Below are 20,738 nucleotides of genomic sequence, written 5' to 3'. Positions count from 1 at the left end.
TAACTCCAAGTGTAAACGGGAACTTTGAGAGATGTGCTGTGGTCAAGGGGATTATCAGGCACTGAACTCTTATGCTATTATCTAAAACACAAATATAGGCACTGGACATGACACGCTATAGTCACCCCTCATACCAAGAAAAGGAGTTGGTATCCTTGCTTTGACAGGCACACTGAACTCTAGATTGCATATTTGTGCTTTTTTTTCTTTTCTGATTGCACAATAAGTAAAAAATGTCTCAGAATAATCTTTTCCCTTCCGCCCCAAAGCCAAATGATTTTGCTTAGGATTCAGCTATTTTAAGATCAAGTTTCACTTATTTTGCATCTAGCAGCTAATGGCTGAATATTTGCTCTTTGCCAGAACCCCTTCAAAGGGCCTGTGACTATTTAATCATCTCGCCCTCCAAAGAACCTGGAATTGTGTACATGATTATCTTCCCTATGGTGACAGTGGTGAGACTCGGGAGGGAAAGGCATCCTGAAAGGCCAAAAAGGTTCTGTGCAGCGGAGCTGGCAGCTTTGGTCCCAAGTCTAAAGTCTTCCAGTCTCCAAACACTAATTAGGTATCTGTCTCACTAGTTTAATAAAGCTCTGCTTAGCTTACTGTTGTGTTAAGTGGTTTGTGGGCTTATTAGAAAAATAATTTACAGTCCTCTTTTAAGAAGGTGGTGTTACTGTGCAGGCCAAAGAATAACACTCAAGCCCAGTACATCCATATCATATGACATAATTAATATTGATTATAACAGATTAGTTAATAATAGCCAGCACTAATCATATGCTTGCAGTTCAAGACAGGTCATTTTATATGTGTCTTATGTGTGAATTTAAAATATAACAAGTTTATTGAAAATTCTATAAGGAATTCTATTATATAAATCCTATAATATAGAGGGGATATTCTATATATTCTATATAAATTCTGTCCTCTTATTAGTGAGGAACTTGAATTTCAGGAAGGTTAGATAGTTTTATGAAAGTACTCAGTTAAAAAATAGAGAAGCTGAAGTCAGGGAGATGGTTCACTGGGCAATAGCATTAGCCTGGCACGACTGCTGACTTGAGTTCAGTCCTAGGAACCCACACCCAATTTTGAGTGTAGAGGTGCCTCTATAATCCCAACATGTCTACTATAGTATAGGAGATGAAGTCCTGAGAACCCTCCAGTAACTCATGGGCCTGCCAACCTGGGGTATATATGTAGTGCAGCAATAGAAACAAGAAAGACCCTGCTGTGATATGTCAAGTTTGGAAAGCAGAAACCAGCATCGCCTCTCCACCACATACACACACACAGGCATAGCTCCCCGGAAGGGTGGAGAAGAAGGGAGGGGGAGTGAGAAAGGAGGAGGGAGAGGAGAGGGGGGAAAGAGAGAGAGAGAGAGAGAGAGAGAGAGAGAGAGAGAGAGAGAGAGAGAGAGAGAGAGAGAGAGAGAGAGAGAGAAAGAGAGAGAGAACAGGAACAGAGAAGGGGTGGAGGGGGACAGTGATCAATAAGATGAATTAAAGAGTGGAGAAACCTGGATTGGATTTCGGGCATTATGGTATCTAGTATGGTGTGGGTGGATTTGGTGTGGGATTAGGGCAGATGGAGTAGGAAAGTCTCATGGACTGATCGTACTGCACTTTCGAAATTGAACTGTCAAAGGAGGAGAATAAAATGTGCAAGGAGGCCATTCTGTTTCCTCTCTCCTCTCTGCTTTATCAAATTACCATCTTAACCACTTTGTCAGTGTACCGTTGAATAGTGTTATGTGTGTTTATGGTCTTGTGGAACAGATTTTCAGAACTTTTCTTCATGCTAAATTGAATCATTATACCCATTAAACATTAACAGCCCCCCCCCCCACAACCTCTCTACTCATTGATGCTCACAGTTTACTCTTGATTCCTACAGGTGTATTCGATCACTCACCATAACTCTTACAAGTGTATTCATATAGTACTTTCCTTTTGCTGACTTGTTTATATCCCTTGGCAAAAATCGTAAAGATTCAATATTGTGGTAGAATTCTTTCTCTCTGTGTGCACGTCTGTATGTGTTAGGCACCCATGTGTGTATACATGTCTGCATGTGTGGGCACACATGCATGTGGAGATCTGGGGATAACCAGAGAGACCTCAGTTACTTTCCAAACCTCAGCTAATTAACTCAAAATGTAAACGGGAGCTTTGAGAGATGTGCCCTGGCCAAGGAGATTATCAAGCACTGAACTATTATCACATTACTGAAAAGGTGTCTTTCCTTTGAACTCAAGTTCACACCTTCTCCTAATCTAGCTAGGCAGCCTAGCCTTATCTCAGGATCCCTGTCTTCTCTCTACCAAGTGCAGAGAGTATAGCAAGGCTGCCATGCCCACCTAGTATCTACATGGGTACAGGGGACCAGAACTCAGGTCCTTATGCTTATAATGCATGTATTTTAGTGAGTCATCTCTCCAGCTTCCATTTCTTTAAAAACAAAACAAAAACCAAATCAAACAACAACAAAACCCACCCTCCCTCTCCAATTGCTTGCGTCCACATTTTGATCTTTCCTGTGCCTATATACCTTGGGTTGCTCCTTTCCTTCTCACTGGAAGTTGAGTCTCTCTGTGCTGATGCTTTGTCCTGAGGTACAGCTGTATTATTACCCTCACCACTGCTTGCTCCTTTGGCCAGTAGATATTATTTTGTTCTTATTTGATTGTTTGATACTTGGCTTTGTATTTTGCCAGGCGAGTTTCACGGTAGTTAACACATAAGTGGTCTTAATGCAATGATATGTCCAGAATGAATATTACTACAGTGGATATTACCATTGCTATAAAAAGTGATGTCAGAGATGTTTACCATTAACGTGTTATTGACTGTTAAATCTCAAGCAGTTAACATGTAAATCAACTGAGCCTTCTGTATTTAACCACTTATATGGATACCCAACAACCGTAAAAAACCTAAAGGTTGTATAACATTTGGGCTTACAAGTTATGGGATATAATAATTTAAGTAGGACTCTCTAGTGTAGTGATTCTCAACCTGTCAGTGGTGACCTCTTTGTGTTTCTATTTCAGATGTTTACATTACAACTCATAGCAGTAGCAAAATTACAGTTATGAAGGGGCAATAAATAATTTTATGGTTGGGGGTCGCCACAACCTGAGGAACTGCCTTAAAGAGTCAAAGCTTAGGAAGGTCAAGAAGCTCTAGTGAGTCCGAGGGTTCTTGCACAGGGCACTAATGAGAGGAAGAATAAGACACCATTATCTCTTTACCATTTGATCAACTGAGCAGCAATAAAGAAACATCAAGGCCAACAGTGGGACTTGCTTTCCAAGAGAACTGTGAGACCGACAGGAACCCTGCACTGACGATTCGCAACAGTGAGAATTGTTAACAATGTAAGTCCCAGGAAAAATTGAACCAGAATGAATGTGTCTGGAGAAACAGGGATAGGCTAGTGGTTTAAATAAAAACATAGGGCTGAGAAGACCCTAGTCTGTGGGTGACCACATGTAAGAGATATGATCAGGTTGAGGGGCTTGTCTTCCTATAAGGAGTTTAATTTTGCCACATAATAGGGTAGATAAAGAATTGACAGTAGGCAGGGGTGGCAAAGGTTCAAATTTTAACATGGGCCTAAATATGCAAGGCAATGGCAGTATGGAGTTAGTTCAGACCTTCAACTTTCTAGTCTGCTTTAAAGTATGGAATTGAGAACATATTTTCTCAATATTACTTTCTATTTTGCTTGTTTGTGTGGAATGAGATTGTTGAATGCTGTCTTTATAGATACTTGGAGTTAATATCTCAGTAGGAAACAGTGGACTTTCTTTGGGTGCAAATAATGATATCCATTTCCCATGACTATATTTTTCACCAAAACAGAAGAGAAGTCTCTTCACTCTGTGACCTGAAGTAGTCAGAGCACCATCCTACTGATATGATGCTTTTTAATCTTCTGAGGAATAAAGCTACATGTCCTCCAAAGTTCACTAGGAACTCGAAGGCAATTTTTTACAACATATAGGGAACAGATTCATTCGTGTTGGGAGTGAAAATTGGTACCATTTTGATAATATATTGCATCACCTCTCTTGACTGTGCTACTCAGTCACTGAGATGAACAGAAACAGTTTCTAGTATCTGTTGGCTTTAACCCCAGGAGACAGTACCAGTCTACTGGGAACTACTGTTCTGGAAGACAATAATCTTCCATTGTTATCAGACTCTGTAAGACATGTATTATAGGACATAGAAAGTTACATTCACTTTTGTAGCTATGTTCAAAATTTCATCTTAATCATTGTGATCTGATGATTTTTTAAAGCCTATTATTTTATGACAGTCGCAGCTTCCAATTTACCTAGAGTTAAGACGATCGGCTTCCTTAATGGATTAAACATTAAGAAATCCAGTTTTCTAAATGCCTTTTTATCCCCTCCTATGGTAAGGAATTACAGGCTACAGAGGTGATTCTAGAAATTCTAGAATTTGCCTGTCTGAGCACTCAGTGCCCTTGTAATTTAACGAAGTGGCTACGGTACAAACCAAATTTTGCTCTTGTTTTCTTTCCTTCTTCATAGAGATAAAGCAAGCTCTATTGGGGAAAGGATGCAGGCTGACTAGAAGTGAAGAGGGTTCAGGGGCCTGAGTTTTCTTACATGAAGCAGGAGGAGAGGTCATAGGTGCCCAGCAGGTGCTTTGGGGTGACTCCAGCTAATCTCCTGCCATATTTGACTCACAACCTAATGACTTCTTAGTGGTTAGACAGATTGGAGGAATTTGAATCTGCTCTATTACTGCAACCTACTAACTTGTTGACCTAGAGACTGAATTTGAAAATAATAAATACTTCCTACCTGTCATCCTGAATGCATAAGAGGTATCAGGTAGTAGGAAGGAAAAAAAAAAAAGGATTGGGTACAGTTAAAGCCAGTAAAAGTAACTATGTGTGCTTACCAAAGTAGGTGGTGGAGGAAGCAGTCTCTGAAAAAAGACATCTGATGAGACTAATCAACTGATGGGGTGGTCCATGAACAGCAGGAATGTGGGATAAGTGCTGGAGATGAAGAACTGAAAGAGATGAAAGGAAGAGAGAAAGGGTTCATGTGAGACACAGGCTGTGGCTCTCAGTGGAGCCAGAGCCAGGGAGTGTGAACGTGGGAAGTCATGGAGAGTGTTAGGGTGTGGTTTGTGTTATAAGCATAATGCATCATGTATTGAGATTCTGCAGTATTCAGGGAGGGAACCAAGATAGAATTAGAGAGGTTGCTTAAAGGACCTATTATAGTGTTCTAAGGTCAGTAAGATAGTGGCTTGGGTGGTGGCAGCAGAGAAATTGAGGAGATGTAGTTGGATTCAGGTTAGAGCTCAGTAAGATGATAAGCCTGCTTCTTTAGTGACACATAGATCATGCTTGTATTGAATGGATGTAAGTGGTATCCCCCTTCTGTTTGCTTCCTCATTTAAGTACAGCAGGGTAGTGTGGTTTTTGTGCACAGTCATGTTTACAGTGCCCAATCATTTGTACCACGTCTCAACACATGCCGTATGATGTTTACGAAGGATACTTTGGTGTTTATTAGGAAAGTTTGGAAGGTGATCGGTATCTTGGAAGAATGTGTTATGGGATGATGGTAATATAATGGCAACCAAGACTTGGTATTCCAAATACTTCAAACATATTAACTCATTCACTTCTCATAGTAGCCCTATGGGGGCTGGTATAGGAATGAGTTATACTGATTTTAAGTTGAGGAAGCTGAAGTAAAGAGACACTAACCGCTTACCCAGATGCACATGGCCTGTGGGTGGTGACTTTTATTTGATCTAGGTCGCTTGGGTTCAGACTCTGTTTTTTATTATTATTATTTTTGTTTCCACTACTTTAAGTAGCCCATGGGATGAACAAAATATGGCTAAGATCATTCTCTGAATGTGTTCGGCCTCTCAGATGATGTGAGCTTTACCGAAACCCCCGAGGCTAAGGTGGGGCCTTTGGGAAGGGATACTGTGGAACATTTGTAAGTGAGATTAGTGAGTTTATAATTCAGAAAGACCAAACTTGTCATCCTGTTGCCACTAATGCAAGGTGTGGGAGCATAAGTGGGAGGAGCGTATGCCTCACCAGACCACCAGGTACCTTCCTCTTGGATTTATTGTGCTCCAGAACTGTGAGCAATGCATCACTATTGTTTATAAACTATTCAGTATAAGCTATTTTGTCACAACAGCATAACTGGCACAAAGCAACTCTCTTTGTCTTTGAGATCTAACACAAACATGATTTTCTTCCTTCTTCTTCTTTTTTTTTTATCACAAGACCAAATAAATATTTATTTCCAACTCCATGTTCCTTCAGTTACTCTGTAGGGTATTAAAAATATCAGTCTCCTAAGAGAGACTGAAATATTGTCCACATACATCTAGCATACATACACTAGCATCCCAGAATAATTAAAAATGATGTGGAACATATTTAAAGTGTGGAAAGGGGTTAGTAGGGATGGTAGAGATGGTTTCAAAGCCAGAATAAAAAAGAAGTGTGTGTGTGTGTGTGTGTGAGTGAATGTGTTTGTGTATGTGTGTGTTTTATTTTTATACCTAGCTTTTATATGCATATATTGTTCTGGGTGGCCAAACCAAGGACAGGACAGGGCAGGCCAAAGGCTACATTCAGAACTCCCTCTGCTGTAACAGAACAGAATGAATAGGCCTAAAAAGACTGCTTCTTTCTCATGACATGAAGTAAGTTCTTTTCCAATGGACCCTAAACTCCTGTCTATACTTTAACTCTGTCTCTTCCCTTTCTCTGAAAACAGAAAGGAATCAACAGTGGGAACTTCTAAGTAGTGAACATGCATCTTGTAATGGAGTTGAATGTGTAGTATTGGTGAATGCTAGGCAGTAGTTGAGTGGAATGGCTTCTGCCTTTTGAGCTATACCAATGCTCGAGTACCTCTGAGTGTTTGCCTTTCATAGAAAACAAAACTGAATCACCGTGTTGGACCTGTACTTGAGTTCTTGCTTTTAGGAAGTGAAGGAGCCAAGGCTAGATCATAGCTTGACCCCATGTTTGTGTGCCATGTGTTGGGAGAGTTAGGATTTTCTTTTTCTTTTTTTCTCTTTCTCTCTTCCTTCCTTCCTTCCTTCCTTCCTTCCTTCCTTCCTTCCTTCCTTCCTTCCTTCCTTCCTTCCTTTCTTTGTTTCTTTCTTCTTTTTAGATTCATTTACTTTATATAAATACACTGTATCTGTCAGACACACAAGAAGAGGGCATCGGATCCCATTACAGATGATTGTGAGCCACCACCGTGTGGTTGCTAGGAATTGAACTCAGGACCTCTAGAAGAGCAGTCAGTGTGCTAAACCTCTTAGCTATCTCTCCAACCCAGGATTTTCCATTCAAGGGAAAAGAGTGATAAGGTACAACTTGAGGGGTGACTCCAGAGCAGGCTTGAGAACTGTAGAGGACTTGGAACTCAATTTACCACATTCAGTGCACAGCCAAAGTATGTATGATGGGTGTTGAGAAAGATTTCCGGTCCTCCTAGCCATCGTTGTTGCTGTCTAGCAGATTTCTATACAAGTTCCTGGAGAATCACTTAGTCAGACCATGCCTTTCAAGAGCCCCATGGGAAACACAGAGGGCCGCTGTTGTCTCGTATGGAAGTGTGTCCCCATCTCTTTGTATCACATTACTTTCTTTGGAACAAAAGTCTCCTGGGATAAGACTTGACTTGACCTATGAACATCATTGCAACGTCTATGAGTAGAGAGCTTTTTCCATGACTCCAAAGCTTTCCAGCTTTGTAGCCATATTTGGCATATTGAATAACAGCAGAGAAGTGGTAGATAGAACACTGATATATCTGTCCTCAGCTTAGACACCCTAGAAATAAAATATATACTGTGAAAGAAAAGACTTTGTGTATAAGAATACAGACACTGCCGGGCTGTGGTAGTGCATGCCTTTAATCCCAGCACTTGGGAGGCAGAGGCAGTGGATTTCTGAGTTCGAGGCCAGCCTGATCTACAAAGTGAGTTCCAAGACAGCTAGGACTATACAGAGAAACCCTGTCTTGAAAACAAAAACATAAACAAAAACAAACAAAAACAAAACAAAACAAAAGAATACAGACACACTCAAAACAAGCAAATCTAGCAATATAAGTCTTTCAATTACTTCTGTTCTTGCTACTCCAGTTCCACAACATACATTCCAAGAGCGAGTTATAGTTACATCTGGAGAAAAGGGCATGCTGTTCTATTTTAGGGGCCCAACTGTTACCTACATAGAGGAGGTAGTACCTGCCTCCTCAGAACTATTCATGGTACACAGACAAGAAGATACGACATATGCTGAAAGAACAAAAATAACTAGCTTCCTGCCTCGGCAATAAGACTTAACAATGAGATGAAGTGAGGGAGGGATGCTGGTAGACAGAGAGAGTTGGAGTATAATAGGCGAGTTCTTAACAGAATTGACTTCCTACAAGGAGACAGTCACAAGGTTTGATGCTTGGCATATGCTGATACTGTTTACATCAGTACAATCTGCTGCTATTGTTATTATCGTTGTTTTCTTTTTGTTAAAAGAGGCTAGGCATGGCACAATAAGAAATGTCAACTTGACAATTGTGAGACTGATTTCTGTAAATCACTGATACATGGAATAAAGGGAAAGAAGAATTATTCAGGAGCAGTTGCAGTTTCTTAAGCAATAGGTGTGTTCCTGGACACAGGCAGGAAGAACAGAGGAGTATGTAAATGAGTTGTTATAACAAAATACCAGTTGGTATAACAAAATACCATGGACTGTGTGGTTTAAACAACAGAAATGTATTTCTCATAAAGGCTGTGTCAGGTTGCTGGCTGGCAGATTCTGACTCCATTCTTGTGAGCATCCTGTCCTTGCAATGTCTTCAGGAGGGTGGGGTTGTTATGACCTGGGCAGGGGAATAGCAAGCTCTGTGGTGTCTCTTACAAGCCTCTAATGCTATTTATCAGAATAGCATCATTTAAGTAATTAGTTTCCAGAAATCACTATCTCCAAATAGAGTTCCAGTGAAGGTCAGGGTTTTAGCACAGGAATTTGGGAGTAGAGGCATAGCTTAGTCTGTTGCAAAGAATAAAGTCAGTCGTTTCCGGTGTGCACTTGGTGACACAACAGCAGACTTGGGGAATTCTTTTGGATCTCAGATTTGAGGACAACCGGGGGTGGGGGTGGGGGGTGGCTCTACTGTTGATGGATACCACTTATAGAAACACCTGAAATTTTTCTTGAAGTAGTTCTATGCTTTGTTAAATTCCGCCCTCCCCAATAGTTTTTCAGTGAGAGCTGGTAACCATGGCAGGGACATTTGGAATTTATTTTACCCCAAAGGACAGTTCTTCTGATCCTTTTAAATTATTCACCAGTACATTGTGCTTATAATTCATAATGAGCTGGATTCTATACTCACTTATTGTATACCTTGTAGCAGTTAGTTCCAGCTAGTGTTCTGAAAGAAAAAAATATATATATATATACACAATTAACTACAAAGTGAAGTGGTTTGTGTTTGGTAGTGTGGGTTAGCGCCCTCCCCCACATCTTCCATGACACAGGCATTTCCTGCTTTCTTGCGTTTTATCTTCTCTGCTTCTGTAGTAAGGCCTAAACAAAGATGAACAGTCTCCTCTAAGGCTCTCCCTGTTTGACAGTGTTTGCTGATTTTTTTGTTTTCAATATTTTAGGCAGTACCTTAGTTTCCCTTGCACATGCAGAGTCTATGCAGTGCCCATAGGAGGGCAATAGCAGATGTAATGTCCAGAGAGGCAATGCAGAAAGCAAATCGGTTAGGGAGCTTTCCCTTGTTTGTTTTGAGTTATGTTGTAACTTTTATATGCTTATTCGTCTCCTTGAAGCATAAGGTATAGAAATCTTCACAGACTCAGCACATTCATCTATCCTGCACTGAGATAAGTTAGCTTTTTGTAAAGCCTGTGATGCTAGGGCTGGTGGCATACACCTATAATGACAGCTATTCTAGGATAAGTTTGGAGGTTCAGAGATTTGGGCTATAGAAGTAGTTCAAAGCCAGCATAGTCAACATAGTGAAATCATCTCGAGCTTTATGAAAGGGTGGAAAGGGCTAGCTCTATTATAGAGCACTCACACACATAAATGGGGCCCTAGGCTCCATCTTTACCACTGAAAAATACAAAAAAGAAAATACAAGGCTAAAAAAGAAAGCAAGAAGCTTTGAGGAAAAATGGAACCTGCTCCTAGACTCTGCTAGGAAGACGTTGAAGGAAAACATGGACCTTTAAACTTTACACTTCACCATCTTCTTACTGGTTTTCCCATATTTAGAAATTACCTAATTATTATTCAAGCTAGTATTATCTTGCATATTAACATTGACTGCTAACACATAATGCTGCCTGCTCTTCTGAAATGTAAGGAGCAGTGGGGTCTGCCTACCTCTTAAGGGTCAGAAACAATAATGAAAGTTGTTCCTATAAAGAGCTGTTAAGAAAAATAGCAGCCATGTAACCATCAAGAGTCTAATCTGTCAGCGTCTTTGGAAGCTCTTGCTTAATACACCCACTTTATGATTTAATATTAATTCTAAGACTTTTATCTGACTGGATGCTTATTATTTGACTAGAATGTACTCCTTGCGAAGTTGCCTAGTAACACCTGGAGTTTGAATTAATATATTCGGATATGGTATTTCCCTTTATGGAGAATATTAATCAGGCCTTTATCTTGTTTAGCTGTGTTATTCTAGTTTTGAATATCTTTTTTTTTTTTTTTTTTTTGGTGAAAGTACTGGCTAGTTTGTGTCAACTTGACACAAGCTGGAGTTATCCCAGATAAAGGAGCCTCCCTTGAGGAAATGCCTCCATGAGATCCAGCTGTAAGGCATTTTTTTCAATTAGTGATCAAGGCGGGGAGGTCCCCTGTTGGTGGTGCCATCTCTGGGCTGGTAGTCTTGGTTCTATAAGAGAGCAAGCTGAGTAAGCCAGAGGAAGCAAGCCAGTAAAGAACATCCCTCCCTGGCCTCTGCATCAGCTCCTGCTTTCCGATCTGCTTGAGTTCCAGTCCTGACTTCCTTTAGAGATGAACAGCAATGTGGAAGTGTAAGCCAAATAAACCCTTTGCTCCCCAACTTGCTTCTTGGTCACAATGTTTGTGCAGGAATAAAAACCCTGACTAAGACAGTGAACATTATAGAACTTCCACAAAGGCTTTGAGAACCTGTCCTCATCATTTGCCCTGGACTTTTATATCAGCTAATGATATACATTAAGTTTTTGTCACATGTATATGTTTGTGAGACTCGTTTTAATTTTGGTATTATGACAGCACTTGTGTTCTGCAACGTTGTGTTAAGCCTGGGAATTGGCTTTCAAGGCCATAGGACAGTCTAGTCTTGCAGGTGGCAATTGATGACTTATTTCTGTTTTGTTTTCCAAGAGTAAGTTTAACATAAAACCAGGCTTTGCTAATTGAAACCTGGGCTGGGGATGAGGCTTGGGGATAAAGTGATTGCTTAGCATGTCTGAAGATTTTTAATTTACTCCCAGCACCACTAAAAGAATATGTATGTGTGTCTGTGTGTGTGTGTATAGTTTATTTTTATATATTATTATATTTTCTTATAATAAAAATACCCTAATTATATTTTCCAGGTTTGAGCACATGAACAGAAAATAACATTCTAAAGACTTTTGTCAGAAGTGATAGGGAGGAAAAACCCATAAGAAGTACTTCCTTGTGTGTGTGTCTCATGGTGCAGCTTTTAATACTCACATAGTAATGAAGCCACCATTATGTCCTCAGTCAGCGAAGTAAATGCGGACATCAGAGATTTCCTGATGAGCATCAATTTGGAGCAGTACCTCTTACATTTCCGTGAATTTGGTTTTTATACTGTGAAGGACTGCACGTCGATAAATGACAGCGTGCTCCATCAGATTGGAATATCACCTACGGGGCACCGTAGGAGGATACTGAAACAGTTACAAATGATCTTTTCAAAAATGCAAGACTTCCCCATATATGCAAATGTGCATAAGGCAAAGAACGGCAGCACCACAAAAGAGCAACAACACAGTGATCCATCTTCCAGCAGCAACACCGGCATAGAATGTTCCGATTCTGTTACTGTCCATAGACCTGGCCCAGCACCATCAGAGATGGTTACAACCAGTACCCTTAGTGAAGGAAACTGTCAGTCTCCGAAATCACATGATAAGCTATGTCTTTCGTCATATGACCTGCCCTGTCCAGAAGAAGAGCTACACCAGAATGTGGATTCTTCGAAAGATTCTTTATTTGGTGGTGTAAATGTCAAAATAGATTCTTTGATTACGAAGAAGGCTGTGGAGTACACAGTTGGAGGAGAACACACAGAAAAAGGCAATCTGACATCAGAAGATTCCAGCAAGGAACTTAGTACAAACACTGAATGTCTTCCCTCTGGGGACTGTCCAACATCAGACACACATTCTGGAAACGGGACGAATGGCGTATTAGAAAGCTTCCCGCCAACCCCGTTCTTTCAGTTTCAGGGAGAGATGGTTGTGAATGAACTGTACGTTCCATCCTCACCAGTCCATGGTCCCATGAGAAGCCGGAGCAAGTTGGTTTCCAGACCTTCTCGATCATTTCTACTAAGGCATCGCCCTGTACCAGAGATCCCAGGGTCAACAAAATCAATTCCAGGGAGGTAAGCATTGGGACAGAAACTTTGTGTATTCAATATGGTCGACTTTATTAATTTTTTAGCAACAGTGTTTTCAGCATCCCTTTCTAAGGCTGCCTTGTATACATACAACTAGTATACCAGTCTTTTCATTGTTCCTCTTTCAGACATTTTATCTCTGTGTTCTTTGTACTGCATATGACTCCCCAGATTCTGTTTCTAGTTCATACGTAGCTGCTGGGGTCTGTAGCCTTCCCCTGTTTCACTGGGGAGCATCCCTTTGCAGCCCCTGGATATTCCTTCCCTTATACCCCTCCTCATCTGGTATTATGCTCCATTAGACTAGATCGCATGTTTGAGTTGCTGACTCTCTCTCCTTCATTATTTACTCTTTGGCAGGTAGTTTCTCATTGCCTGGCACTGTGCTTGGCACCTATTAATAATTCAACACAAATCTGTTGAACTTGGAAGTAGTTGCACTGGGCTGGGGGGCAGAGAAAAGGAAAAAGCTTTTCAGTCTAGTGCAGAAGACAATGTGTAGATAGCATGAAGTAACAAGTATGGAGTCTGGAGTTCATGAACTCCAGAACTCCAGAACCCCAGTGAGAGGGACCCGACGAAATACAGTTGGGTTGCAGGTATTCTCAAGTAGCCAGATGATTTCAAAGACTCTGACTTAAAGCAGAGAGAATCTTCCATCATTTATCATTTATACCTAAAATAGTTTGGGTTGTCTCCAGGGATGGGCGGAGTATGACCTACCCATCTTTCCAGCGATTGCTACACTTGGTTCTGCTGGGAAGTAAGGTGTGGTTCAGGCTTGACGGGGCTCACACCGTGGAGCTGTAGAGCTTTTCACACACTGCAGGCTGATATCTCCTGCCAAGGCCTCTTTCCAGCCCAAATCTGTGGCTGCTACTGAGTCTTCTGTCCTGCAGGACCCTTGGCAATTGAAATTGTATTTGCAAGAGAAGAGGTAACAGGACATCTCTGTAAAGTGTAGCAATTTATGACTTGGTTGAATGTAAGTATTTCTACTATATTAGAACATAAGGTCTTTGAGGAGAGAGACCCTAGTTAATTTCTCTTTGCCATGATGGGCTGGACATCAATAGCATAGTCGTGTTTGCTAGGAATAAGTAGTAAAAATAACATCTGTAAAATATATAGGCCCCAGCTTGCTCCATGACTTTTAGTCTCTCCATTCTTCACAGAGACCATGGAAATAGCGATTCTTTCCCTGTTACTCATTGGGATGCAATCTTCGGTTCGTTTTCTCAGAATCTCTGAGTCAGGGAACTGAGATCTGATTCCAGAAAGGTGTCAATGTCATGCAAAAGGTGAAACCTGGTGTTTACCAAGAAGCAGGGGTAATAATGTCATTTAAGTGTTGAGCTTCTAGCTTGCCTTATAAAGTCCAGAACCTACTTCTTTCCCCCCCTTCTTTTGTTCAGTATTTATTTTTAGAAGGACTAGGCAATATACATAGATTAAAAACTCTTACCATTAAGCAAGTCCTGAGGACCATGACAGCTGTAGAAGACTGCAAACTGAGTGTATAGCATGCCCCTCCTTACATACAATTATTGCAACATGTTGACTGAAAATTTAGCATAAGAAATATATCATGAGATGACAAAAGAAGATGTTAATAAAAAAGGAAGAAATTGTAAAAAAGAATACAATATTATTATAATATTCAGTAATTGCATTTTGGGGTCCTGGTTGCACTGCTGAGTCTATTTGTGATCATGGCTGGATCCCTGGTTGCTAGCACAATGGAATGTAATATAGAGTTATCCTCTCCATAATTTCCAGCACAAAGATTATAATTGCATCATTTCTCCCTCCCTTCTCCTTCCTCCTCCCTTTATGTCCCATATACCTCTCCTTGCGCTCTTTCAAATTCATGGCTTCTTTCTTCATGAATTATTGCTACATGCATATATGTGTATGTATACCTAACTTCAACCTGGTAATTCTGTATAATGTTACTTGTAAATCTTTTTCAGGGCTGATTGGTGTGCTCTTCCCTGGGGCAGTCTATTTCTCCCACTCTCATCATTCCTTAGTTACCTATAGTTCTTTCTGGAGGGCTGCGGCCTGTGAGCCCCCTCCTCCTCCAGTCTACTTCACCATGTCTATTGCAGCGCTCTTTGTTCAGAACTATGTCTAGGCAGCCACATTAGACTTTATGGATACAGCTTCTGAAATTACCAGAAGACAGTCTCACAGATTTCCCCATCCTTTAGATCGCTCTTTTAGTTTTCTTTTTTCTTCGTTAATATAATTATTCATTCACTTTAGATCCAGATGAAAGTCCTCTTCCCCCTTCTCCTATCAGTCCCTCACCCCCACCCCACCCCCAACTGCTTTTCTCCCATTCCCCGCTGCTCCTCTTCTTCTCAGAGAAGGGGATGTGCCCTACCTGCCCTGGCACATCAAGTCTCATCAGTATTAAGTGCATCCTATCCCACTAAGGCCAGCAGAGCAGCCTAGTTAGGGGAAAGGGGTCCAAAGTTAGTCTTTCTGGCACCTCGTCTGCAATGTTCCTTAAGCCTTAGGTGAGGAATTTGTTTTGCAATGTATCCTGGGATTGGACTTTATAACTCTGGATGTTAATTGGGTGTAATTTTTTTTTTTTTTTTTTTTTTTTTTTTTTTTTTTAGTAATAGTCTCTGTTGCATTGAGAAGTTTCTTCAAAGAGGACTACACATATCTGGTTCTAAGCACAGATAGAGTAGTGATCAGGGATTATGCTAGTTTAGAAAAGTAGCATTGGGAGCTTTTTCTTCTGGATCTATGATTTCACTAGTCCTGAGGAGTGATCAGGGTTCCAGTACCAGATCTGACTTCCCTCTTGTTGAATGGGTCTTTAGTCTAATTAGAGAGCTCTTAGTTACCACCAAGGTATACATGCCACTACTGTACCCTTAGGGTTATCATGCCATGCTATTATAGTGGAACCTGATCTCTTAATATTGATTTTAAAAAGTTTTCTTCATATGTAAGAATTTGACTCAAGATTATACATCACACATTATTATATAACCTTCTAGCCTTAAAATACTTGCTAAATATGAACAATTAAGTAAAAGCACACAGGTCTTCCTATGTCAGAGGCTTTCTGTACGTGAGAGGGGTCTACTGTGAATGCATACAGGAAAACTGACTACCTGTTAAGTCTGGGGGGAACTGGGGGAAAAGAAACTGTCCTGTGCCAGTTTCACAAGTTTTAATTATATTGATGCTTGTATGTAGGTGCACAGGGCCTATGGTGTTGCACTGTCATCTTCTGGGAGTCCCAACAGGATTTCAGAGCTAGATGGATGTTGGAGTTAGAGGAGAAAGCATTGCAAACAGGTACTAGCATTACTGGTGCAGGAGCCGTCATAGAGAAGAGCATGAGGAACAGTGAGAGCACAGTGAGAGCACCCGCACTCGTTGAATGGGGCAAAGGGTAACCAACTGTGAAAAGGAAACTAATTCTGTGTACAGTGTAAACAACAGCTAAGGGTTCTTCTCTTATGAAGTATGTACAATTTACTCTGGGTCTAGTGGCATCTCTGCATCTGTCCTTGATGATAAGGATGCTATTCCTTTTACTGGGAAACCTCATCTTCTGCTTTTAAGAAATAAATCCAAGGTTAGAGCAGTGTCCTCCTTCCTGCTGTTGTTAAACACTTGAATGAAGTGCCTTTAATTTACAATATTCCAAATGTGAGAATGGTTTCGTTTTGACAGCTTTGGATAGAAAGAATCTCTCTATCACATGAGAGCCTGTCGTTGTTAAAATGGAGAACTTTTAATACTTAGAAGTAACATAATATGCAGATGAGTTATAAACTAATGCCCGTGAAGTAGTCATATAGCTTGATGCTTAGACTTGGCTATTGCAATCCTTCTTTACCTCTATTGTGGAAGTAAAGAGAAATATACACATATGTTACAAACGGGGGAAGCTGAGGGTGTAGCCCAGGTGATGGTGTTTACCCAGCATGCAGGAAGCCCTGGATTAGGTGACCCTCAGCACTGAATAAACCAGGTATGGGAGTATATGCCTCTTACCTGAGCTCTCAGAAGGTGCTCAGATCACAAAAGGAACAACCAAATGAAAATAATTCCGGAAGGCCACTGCCTGTTTTTCCTTGTGATCCTCTGCATTACAGACAGCTTATACACAGTTTCATAGTGCTTTAATATGACCCTTCAAATACAGCTGTGGGTTACTGAACGGGAGTTTCTCTTTGGTCAAATAATATCTATAAAAGATATTGCATGTAGTCTTTTGGTGCCTGATAACAATAGTGTTTTGTCTCCTCCCTCTGTCCTCTCTCCTGACTTATCAGACTCAGTTGATATTCTAGTTCCATGTTTCTCTTCTTGCTTTGACTTGTTTCTGAATGTACACCTGTTCCTTTTCTTTGCAGAGCGGGTCTAGTGTGGTGGGGAGGACAGTGCATGGTGTGGTGACAGGACTAGTCACACTAGTTCCCTCCTCTTCTGTCCTACTTTGACTTGGTGCTGTTCTTTTGGAGTCCAGAGCAGAAATTGTGATGAACCTCTGTCTGTTTTCCCTTAGGAATTCTGGGAGTGTCCCATGACCCCATGCCAGGTAGTCTTGAGAGAAAAAGAACAGATGTCTTTGATCCACTAAAAGAAATATGTTCCTTTTCCTCTCCTGAAGTTTAAAGTTTTGTTTTGTTTTGTTTTTAACATAGTTCATGCAGCTATTTGGTACTTAGTACAGCTTGTAGACCCTCTCTTTTGGATAAAATACCCCCTGAGCATTTAAAGAAGAGGAAAATGAGGATCTGGGAGTTGTGGGAAGGGAACAGTGTCTAACTGTGAATGTGGAGATCTGTTTGCCTCCATTTCCACCTCATTTTCAATTTCTTTCAAACCTTGGTCTGGCATGGTGGTTCATGTCTGTCTTTCTAGCTCTCTGGATCAGAGGTAGGAAGATCACAGGCTCCAAGTCAGCCTGGGCTACGTAGTGAGATTCCATCCTAGATAAGGGAGAGAACTCAAACTTTTTCCCAGTGTGGAAGAATCTTTTATAAACTTTAGTAGAAAAATGCACAGGAAGTATAAAGGGACAGTAATAGGGAGTTACTGAATTGAATAAAGAACTATATAAGAGCATTTATATTAGAAGCAAAGTTAGAGTTTGTTGAGAAAATGTTTTAAAAAAGATTTACATATGATTTGGGAAAGAAAGAGTCCTGTGGGAAGAGGCCTTAGGTGTACACATACACACACACACACACACACACACACACACACACACACACACACACAAATGTACCTAAAGGTAAGTATGCAGACAAAGAATTCAGCCAGTCCATCAAGGGGTGGTGGGTGCTAGGGTAGCTTTCTTTATGCAGTTGGGACTGATGGTGTGTGTGTGTGTGTGTGTGTGTGTGTGTGTGTGTGTGCTGTTTCACTGGTGCTAAGGGTTGAGACTAGCAGCGACTATTGCATGCTAGGCAAATGCTCTAACACAGAACTATTGTTTATTTTTAACTTTTTAATATTGAGACAAATACTTAGGATTTGCCCAACCTGGCTTTGAGTTTACTTTATAGCTTAGGAGTCCTTGAATTTAGTGTTCTCCTGCCTTAGCCTCCAGAGAAGCTGATATAACAAGCCTGTGCCACGCTAGCAGGTGTGGTTGAGAAGGAAACCGTAATGTGGGGGGGGGGGTGAGTGCTGGTAAGGTAAGGAGGAGAAGAGTTGGGGAGTTCCAGGAATAGGTCCAGACTTTCCCTTAATAAGGTTACTGCAATACAACTCTGTTATTGTGTTAGCCTTCAGCCCCATTTGGTGTGTGCTCCACCCCTGCCCCACCCCATGCCTATCTAGATCTAGGGTACTTCATTTTCCTACTCAGAGATTTTCATATGAGGGAAGTAGAAAAGGGAGGGAGATCCATTTCCCTTAAGTACTCCTGCTGACCCTGGGCTGTTGGCCCTGCAGTGCATGGAAAAGAAGCTTGCTCGAGATCAGAGGTATCAGAGATGCTGCCAGTGACCCTGAGGTTGGGGTGGGCTATTAGAGATTGCAGTAGTATCTTTCTAGCATGGAGCTGTTGGAGTCTGAAAAGCATACATTTTAGAAGGTTAAAGTTCACATTTACTGTAAAGCAGAACACTGATAAGGAGTCCTACAGTCAGCTTTTGTTCTTCTTACTTGCTTTCTTTATCATGACACATTCTTTCAGAATTATATTCCTTTGTTTCATATGTAGAGACAAGACGACAACTTGTAGGAACTGGTTTTCTTCTTCCACCATGTGGGTACTGCAGATCAAACTCTGGTCCTGAGGCTTGGCAGGAAGTGCCTTAACCTGTTCAGTTATTTAGTTTCCCTTCTTGTTATCCCTAAGGAGAATACCTTAACATGAAACCCGACAATTACTTCTAGATGGGAAAATTTCTGAGTTGAACATGTAAATAAAATGTAAATAATACATTTATTATTAGAGGGTGCCTTAGTTAGGGTTTTCATTGCTGTGAAGAAACACCATGACCAAGGCAGCTCTTATAAAGAACAGTGTTTAGTTGGGGCTGGCTTACAGGTTCAGAATTTCAGTCCATTATCATCAAGGCAGCTTCTAGACGGGAGTGGTGCTAGAGGAGCTGAGTGTTCTGCATCTTGATTTGGCCTCAGCCAGGAGAAAAGGATCTTTTCTGCACTGGGCAGAGCTTTAAAATCCACCTTCACAGTGGCACACTTCATTCTACAATGCCACACCTCCTAATTGTACCACTCCCTATGGGCCAAGCATATTCAAACCACTATAGAGGGTCATAACGTGTATCCATCTGTGTAGGACTTTACAAAAAAATTAAAATTAAAATTCATCTATACTGTCTTATAAATAAAGCATAAAAAGGCATATATTAAATCACAGCTTGTGCTAGTAAATTTAAAATATTTTCAGATAATGTGGTAGACTTGCTTGTTACAGTCCTGTAATGATAATTTATTCTTGGTCCTAGGCCATTTCTGAGATGCTCACAGGTAGAGACTCGCTTGTGCATTACAAATTTTACACTACTGTTCTAGGCTCTGGAACCCACACTTTGGTTTTGAACGTAGATTTTCTTGTGTTAGATAGACATCATGAAACCTCAGGACACTGTAAACAGCTGCCTAAGGAATGTAATAGTTCCCCTTCTGGCTTCAAGTCTGTGATGATCATTTGTTACCAGTGTAATAGCTGCAGCTTAAAAAAAACATTCTTTGAAATGAAGATCTCTGATAGGGTCCATGATTGATTATTTCTGGGGTTTGACTGTCTTGCCCAAATAGTATTTAATGCAGTTTGTAAGGGAGCTCTTTGATATTAGTCTGCATATCAGTGCTTTTCTTGGCAGTTTTAGTGATTAAGTATTTTGTGGAAAGGGGGACTGGAGAGATGGTTCAGTAGGTAAGAGCATTTGCTGTGCAAGCCTGAGGACCTGAGTTCGAATCGCAAGTCCATATATAAAGCTAAGCAGGGATTCATAGGCCTTTAACCCCAGCTTAGATCGGTGGAACCCAAGAGCTTTTTGGCCAGTTGGTTAGCCATTCTAGCTGAAATGGGAACATGCAGTAGAGTGTGAGATCATGTCAGTCAGTGAAGCAGATAGCATTATTGGAGGATACCTAATGCCCTTCTATGTACTCTCCCTGTACATGCTGGGTATGAACTGCTCATTAATGTTCATGGACCACATACATGCAGACATGAATCTGCCCATAGCCACACATGAACACCACACACACACACATACACACACGCACAGGCACAAATACTACACACACACACACACACACACACACACGCACACACACACACACATGCATACAGGCATACACACACACACACACACACACACCACACACCACATACCGCACACACACACAGTATGAAAATCACTTCTATAGGTGTATTGAATATTCACTTGATTGAGTTATTCTTTTTCCCTTTTGTATCCAGGACTTTCAGTGTAGAAAAAATTATTCATAAGCTGTAAAGTAACAAGCATTCCAAAACCTATACAGTGGA

The 20,738-nt window shown here is 40.9% G+C and overlaps 1 protein-coding gene across 4 annotated transcripts in view; it reads left to right on the top strand.

The window, feature by feature from the left end:
* The window catches only part of Arap2 (ArfGAP with RhoGAP domain, ankyrin repeat and PH domain 2), a 166,028-nt gene that overhangs the window by 5,070 nt on the left and 140,220 nt on the right, over window positions 1-20,738 (top strand). For all 4 annotated transcript variants that reach the window (XM_085836702.1, XM_029477281.2, XM_021162421.3 and 1 more), the window contains exon 2: window positions 11,667-12,706. In XM_085836702.1, the coding sequence (XP_085692828.1) occupies window positions 11,808-12,706 (899 nt within the window). In that variant the 5' untranslated portion in view covers window positions 11,667-11,807. The remainder of the gene's footprint in view (window positions 1-11,666; window positions 12,707-20,738) is intronic.

This window comes from Mus caroli, unplaced genomic scaffold, assembly GCF_978045245.1.
Source record: "Mus caroli unplaced genomic scaffold, Mus_caroli_1 scaffold_4, whole genome shotgun sequence".
Classification (NCBI taxonomy): Eukaryota; Metazoa; Chordata; class Mammalia; order Rodentia; family Muridae; genus Mus; species Mus caroli.
Note: the sequence above shows the minus strand (reverse complement) of the source record. Positions and strands in the feature narration are given on the sequence as shown.